Raw genomic sequence first — 6,809 nt, forward strand, 5'->3', positions numbered from 1 at the left:
AGATCGTCACTCTGTCAAATGTTGAATCAACAGATTCAGGAAGGGTTCCTTCGTGGCAGATGTAGGAGGAGAATTCAGATCTTCAACCAGAGCGCTGCTCTATAGGGTCTTCTGGTTGCAGGAGCCGAGTTCTTTATGTGTCCTTGTGGATTCAGGGATCAGTGGGCTTCCTTCAGCGCTCCTGTCCAGTTGCGTTCAATGACGTTTTACGAAAAATCAAAGGAAAGAAACTCTTCTTTTTGCTCGAACCTGATAGCATCTGATTGCGCCCAAAACTCCTAAAAATATGCAGTGGAAGTAGTCAGCTGAATCCTCTGATGCTTGATTTCAGCATGTGAAAAGCTACCTATACTGAGGAACCTCAGCTCTGGAGTTTAAACTATGTAAGCCAAGATGAGGAAATGGTTTGTCTCGAATGATGGAGTCCTTCTTGTTGGAGAGGGTATCCTCTGGTGTCGGCAGACCACATTTGAAGAGTTTATCCTCGGGTGTCAGCAGACCACACTTGAAGAGAAGGAAGCAATGCCTGGGGATTGCTTTTAAAGACTGGAGCTGCCTGTGGGTTTACCTCAGGCCTCCTCCAATGAGGATAGAGAATTCAGACACCCCCCACCCCCGCACTTTTCACACCTATTTGTTAGTTTCTGTTGGGGTTTTTTCCCTTTGTTTAGTCTCCTCCAAAATAACTCTAGTCAGGCTTGAGAACTGTGATACAGGCGTTCTTTGTCCCACACACATGGCTGAGGCCCAACATCCCCCCTAGTCATGAAGAGCGAAATGCAGGTTACGATCTTTAGGGCAGCTCACGGACCAAACAGTCCATGTGTCTGGGATGGAGACACATCCCAGTTTTGCAGTTCCTTAGGGAAGCAGTCCATAGGGTTAACAGTTCAGAGATATTAGAGGCATTTTGGTCTGGGCAGACACTGAGGCAAAGTCTGGGCAGACTGTCTAATTATGTCTAACGCTAGGCATAAAACATAAACAGGCATTAGCAAAGCTTTTCTACTCAAGGTGCATTCTTTAACAAAACAAATGAAACAAACAAGCAAGAGGGGGAGAGAAAGAGAAGAGTATCAGGTGTAGATTTGTGGGCTAACTCCTAGCCTGGGCAGCAGTAAACCTGTGGGATGGTGTATGTGGCATGTAGTTGTGTAAATGTACATGTATTTTATGTGTCTCACTACCACTGTCAGGTCATAAAACAGAGACTAGAAAGCATTAACACTGAGTGGCTATGGTGGGTTTTACAGTGGAGGCTACTCCCCCCTCCCCACTGTGGAGTCAGAACCTTGTTCTTTGTAAGGGCTGGAGGCCTCCAACTGTCTAATCACCTCTGTCACACACCTCCGGATCATGTTCTCCATTCCCCCGGTCAGAACCTGCTTCCTTAGGAAGTTCATGGGAACTCCGGTTAGGCCTACCCCTCTGTCTGGGGCTTCGGCCATCCCGAGAGTTCTGTTCGGGTCTGGTGGTGATCAGTACTTCAGGTTTGGAACTACCCTGTGGCTGGCTCCTTCCTTCACCCCCCTGGTTCTGTTGACTATTCTGCCGGTGATGAGGTTTCTTAGATTTATTCATAGCATAAGGCAATTTGTTGCCTTCTAGTGCTAGGTCACTATTGTGTCTCCAAAACCCAGGACGTATGCGTGTTTCCCAAGCCACCTGTGCAAATTTCTTGATCTCTGGCATACCAAGCTGATGTGTTCGGCAATGCATGGTGACATCGTAACGCACGCAGCCATGCAGATTGTGCAGGAATAAGGACTTAAAGATGTCTGGTCCTCTTCCAAACCTGGAGCATTACGTCCCTGGAAACATGCAGATTTTAGGCGCAGGTAATAATCTTTGGGTGCCTCATGCTTCTGGTGCCAGACACTAAGGGTTCTAAGAGGGGCAGATACAGGGTCGGTGTAGGTGGAGAATTCCTTGCAGAAAGTGTTGCAGAGTGCTGAGTACTGGTGTCTGATCTCAGGCAGGAGGGTAGTCATGAAGTCATGGACACTCCTGGAAGTTGTCTTCCAGATCAGCTTGAGTTTTTCTCATGTGGATGCATCAGGTAGATCACAGAGGTACATGTTGATCTCTCTGAGGTAATCATCAATGCTGAAATGTGGGTTACCTGGGTCAAACTGGTCTACATCCTTCGCCAGGGATACAATGAGCCTTATGCGCATTCTTTGATCTCTGGGTGGACAGGAGCCATCCGATTCATCTGATGTTTCGGAACTTCTCAGCTGTGGACCATGCGGTGTGGACTTGCAGGTAGCAGGAGGGGGGTTGGTGTTATCTCTGCCTCTGTGAGCTGAGAAGTCACCCCCCTCCCTATGTGGTGATTCAAACCTGCAAAGGTGTGAATTTTCTGCCAACAGGGATTGGATGTGGTTCTGCAGGGCTTCTTTTTCTACTTGCAGCTGGGTTTTCTACAGGAAAGGCTTGCGTTGGGAAAGAAGGAGGAGTTGCCCAAGAACATTCAGGATTATGCTTTTGAGATATTTTACGTGATAAAATCGAACCACAGTGGATTACTGTTAAGAAAGCCGCTAAGCTAAACAAAGCTAGATCAACACCAGAGCAAATCTTATCTAGGTTTCCCAACTGATCACTGCAGTCTATCCTGGAGGCTAGGAGAGGGGATTCACACCTCAAGTCCTCAAAGGAAGGGAGGAACTCACACCTCTCGGACAGCTGGCTATGCAACAATTATGTGGTTACACTCTCAACTGAAAAAATGGCTAAATTGTTGTCTCAAACAACAAAGAGCACACAAAAATTAAAACTACTGAACTCACCAAAACAAAACAACACAACTCAACACAACTTGATGTCTGCTTTGCTTAAAATGAGAATGTTCACAACAAATACATTTAATTATTATTTAAAGAATTAATTTAGGATAAATCTCTGGATTAAAGCAACAAACTAGTTCAATAAGAAAGTCGCCCTGGCTGCATCATTATGTTCAACAACATACAACACAAACTAAGCCACAGCTTGCTGTCTGTTTTGAATAAATAACAAGCAAGAAAAGTAAATCTTCAAAAGAAAAGAAAATTTTTCCTCAAGAAGACTCTCTTTTAGGATTAAAAATTCAGATCACTGTGCATTTACAGGGCAATAAAGTTGGTTTATTGAAGGCCTCACACGGGGCACCATTTGTTGGGGTTGTATCAAGTCAACTTTGGTCACATGGTCGCCCTTCCGATGGCGCACACCTAACAAAGACCTAATGTGGCCTTAATGTCTAAAAGAGACCGAGTTCGGCCCTACACGATATGTGTCTCTGAGGCGTCTAGATGGCCGTGAGTGTATTGATCTCTCTGTGTGTGTGGGTGTGTAGCCTATGTGCGTAAAGGCGCAGTGGTGGAGTTAGTCTCCAGATGTGCGTCTACAAGGGAATATGTGTGTGTGTTAGTAAGAGGAGGAGAAAAGAGAGAGAGAAACGCGTGCCTGAAGAGGCCGGATCACAGTCCGAATCCCGCGCCAAAATTCAGAGTAATTCCCTTCATTCACAGAAAGAAACCAATGGCCGAATTCAAGTTAATGCGGTTTACACTGGCCTTTCTGATCAGAAGAGTAATACCCGGTTGTAATGCTGTTACGCTAAACATATATAGGACGCAGCGGTCCGACACGGGAACAACAAGAACAACAAAGATAAAAATGACAGTTTCTGCATCAATCAAACAATTGTTAAAAACACTCTCTAAAGCTAATTCTGCCCAGACCTAATTAAGCCTCACTTGGGAATCGCTTTACCCGCGATTGGTGAAGAGAAAAGGAGTCCGGCGATAAAACAGATCTTCTGTCCGTCCAGGTGCAGAGGCGTCTGATGGTGGCGAGGGTCCCTTACGGCTTCGTTGGTTCTCCGTCGAGTGGGAAGATGTCCATTGATGTCCTTTCATTGCAGGACCGTTATTGATCTGATAATCTGTTATAGTCTGACACTCTCCGAGAAACTGAGATGCGTTCACTGGACAATCCGAGCTCAAATTTTAGAACACTGCCGGCCGCGGATTACCTGCACGCCACAACTTAAAACAAAGGAAGATGGTTGCAGAAAACAGGAGTTGAGCTTGTGTCACTTGACGTGACTTCAACACTTGAAGTCAGCGTGTGGAAAGAGAGAGAACAATGGAAGTCTTGGGGCTTTGTAGCCTGGCCTGCTTTCTGGGGGGTCTACCTCAGGTCCCCTCCAATGAAGAGAGAGAGGTTCCGGTCCGCCCTTACTTCACGCGTAGGTGTGAAGTGCTGCAGGGGATTCTGGGATAAAGAGTCCTTTTAGGCCTCTTTGTGATCTCAGTGAATAACTCAAATGAGGCTTCTCACAGAGGTGCAGGCCCAAGTCCATTGTTTGACTGTCCTAAGCCTGCGTGGCCCAACACAGGTTAAGACATAGCGGCGTGCGGGCGTATGTTCAACACGTCATTGGTCACGACAATGCTGGCGTTGACTGTCACGTTTGTCCGGAACTAAAACAGTACCATATTATTAATCTTTTTATCATTTTGGCTAAATTTCATATCCATAAAAGTAAATTTGCGAACAAAAAACCCATTTTCAAACATTATTTTAATGAGCTGCAGCAGTACATAAAAACCATCCAGCACTCTGAGAACCCCAAGGCCCTGAAGACTCTTGAATATTGTATTTATTTTAATTGTGTAAACTGAAGACCCTTCCATTTCTACCCGTCCTTATGTTTTCACTTGTCTTAGTCTTTGTCAAGCCCTGGCATGTTCGTTTGTTTGTTAATCTAACTTTTTAACATTGTCTGTGTTTACAATAAAGTTGTTAAAAAAAAGACTGTCACGTTTGTCTGCTCAGTTAGCTGATCCATGGCACTTTCCACGCCCCATATACACACACAGACACATTCGCACACACACACACACACACACACACACACACTCTCACCAGTGGAGGTCTGGATGTGTGTGGGGTTTCTGACGGACTCACGCAAAGTCCTTAAGAAGCATCAGAAAAAAAAGTCTGCTTAGTTGACATCAGACTTTTCTCTCTGCTGTTACTCAGGGAATGCGCTGTGACCGTGCTGCATTCAGGGGTGCTCAGACAATGAGAGATGCATTCAGGTGCGCTCAGAAACGGGAGCTGCAGGAACAAAAACTAAGCTGGACAGACCGTTACAAGTTGAAATAATAGTTGTTACATTGACTGCTGTCGTTAAAAGAAACACATGAACACCATTATTCCTTTAAGTATCTGTGGCACTGTCCGACTCCCCTCCAGAGCTCTAAACCTAAGGGAAACACTGCTTTCCATGGCCTAAATACTCTTACATGATTAAAAACCATTCTTAATCTCCGGTGAGGCTGTAGACGTTTGAAGTTCACCTTTAGTGATATAAAACCTTCCAGGTGTTCTTCTATCTTCACGCTGACTCACAAATTGTCTTCAAAACTTCAAGCTGCAGGAAGAGAAATGAGACTGTTCTCTGTGTTCCTGCTCTGAAGAAGCTCCGCCCCCTCACCTGTCTCACCTGAGACAAATCAGGAAACAGGTTATTCTGCCTCACCCTGAAGAGACACACACACACTGACAGACGGACCGACCTGCAGACACAAACCAGCACAACTTCCACTGAGAGAGGACAGGAGGAGGAGGAGGGAATACTGGGAGTACTTGTTATACTGGGATACTGGGAATACTAACACTTCAACCTGCTGCTGAATCCACAAACTGAACGAGAGTTTCAAAGAAAAACAATCGAGGTGAGACAAACTCTCAGGGACGGGGAGTGGCTTCCAGTTTTTTTCTGCTGCGTGTTTTGACTCTGAGATAAAATGGCGTCTAAGTTTGAGGAAGATCTGAGCTGTCCGATCTGCCTCGACATCTTTAAAGATCCAGTGATGCTGTCCTGCAGCCACAGCTTCTGTAGAGAGTGTGTGAAGGACTGCTGGAAGGAGAAGGAGAACCAGGAGTGTCCACTCTGTAGCAGGAGACATTCAAGGGAATTACCTCCTAACTTTGCTTTAAAGAACCTGAGTGAGAGTTTTGTGCAGGAGAGAGATCAGAGAGCTTCAGAGGATCTCTGCAGTCTGCACTCTGAGAAACTCAAACTCTTCTGTCTGGACCATCAGGAGCCGGTGTGTGTCGTCTGCAAAGATTCAAAAAAACACACCAACCACAGATTTAGACCCATCGATGAAGCTGCTCAAGAACACAAGAAGAAACTTCAGGAAACTCTGGAGCCGGTAAAGAAGAAGTTAAATGTTTTTAAAGAAGTTAAAGTGAAGTTTGATCAAACAGCAGAACACATTCAGGTCCAGGCCCGACACACAGAGAGGCAGATTAAGGAGCAGTTTAAGAAGCTTCACCAGTTTCTAGAAGAGGAAGAGGAGGCCAGGCTGTGTGCACTGAGGGAGGAAGAGGAGCAGAAGAGTCAGAGGATGAAGGAGGAGATGGAGGCTCTGAGCAGAGAGATAGCAGCTCTTTCACACACAGTCAGAGACACAGAGGACGAGCTGAGAGCTGAAGACGTCTCATTCCTGAAAAACTACAAGGCTGCAGTGGAAAGAGTCCAGCAGCGCCCCCTGCTGGAGGATCCACAGCTGCCCTCAGGAGCTCTGATAGACCAGGCCAAACACCTAGGCAACCTGAGCTTCAACATCTGGAACAAGATGAAGGACATGGTCTCCTACAGTCCGATCATTCTGGACCCAAACACTGCTCATCCAGTCTTCATCCTGTCTGAAGATCTGACCTGTGTGACACGAGGAGGAGAGAGACAGCAGCTTCCTAATAATCCAGAGAGGTTTGATTATTCCTGGTCTGTCCTGGGCTCTGAG

The 6,809-nt window shown here is 46.0% G+C and overlaps 1 protein-coding gene across 1 annotated transcript in view; it reads left to right on the plus strand.

Annotated features, from left to right (window-relative positions):
* Window positions 1-5,729: 5,729 nt before the first annotated feature.
* LOC109978694 (E3 ubiquitin-protein ligase TRIM35-like) overlaps window positions 5,730-6,809 on the plus strand; it is a 1,599-nt gene continuing 519 nt past the window's right edge. Inside the window, exon 1 of the mRNA XM_020627953.3 lies at window positions 5,730-6,809. This exon is cut by the window's right edge and continues 519 nt beyond it. Within this exon, the coding sequence (XP_020483609.2) occupies window positions 5,805-6,809 (1,005 nt within the window). The 5' untranslated portion in view covers window positions 5,730-5,804.

The sequence above is a fragment of the Labrus bergylta genome, chromosome 8, assembly GCF_963930695.1.
Source record: "Labrus bergylta chromosome 8, fLabBer1.1, whole genome shotgun sequence".
Classification (NCBI taxonomy): domain Eukaryota; kingdom Metazoa; phylum Chordata; class Actinopteri; order Labriformes; family Labridae; genus Labrus; species Labrus bergylta.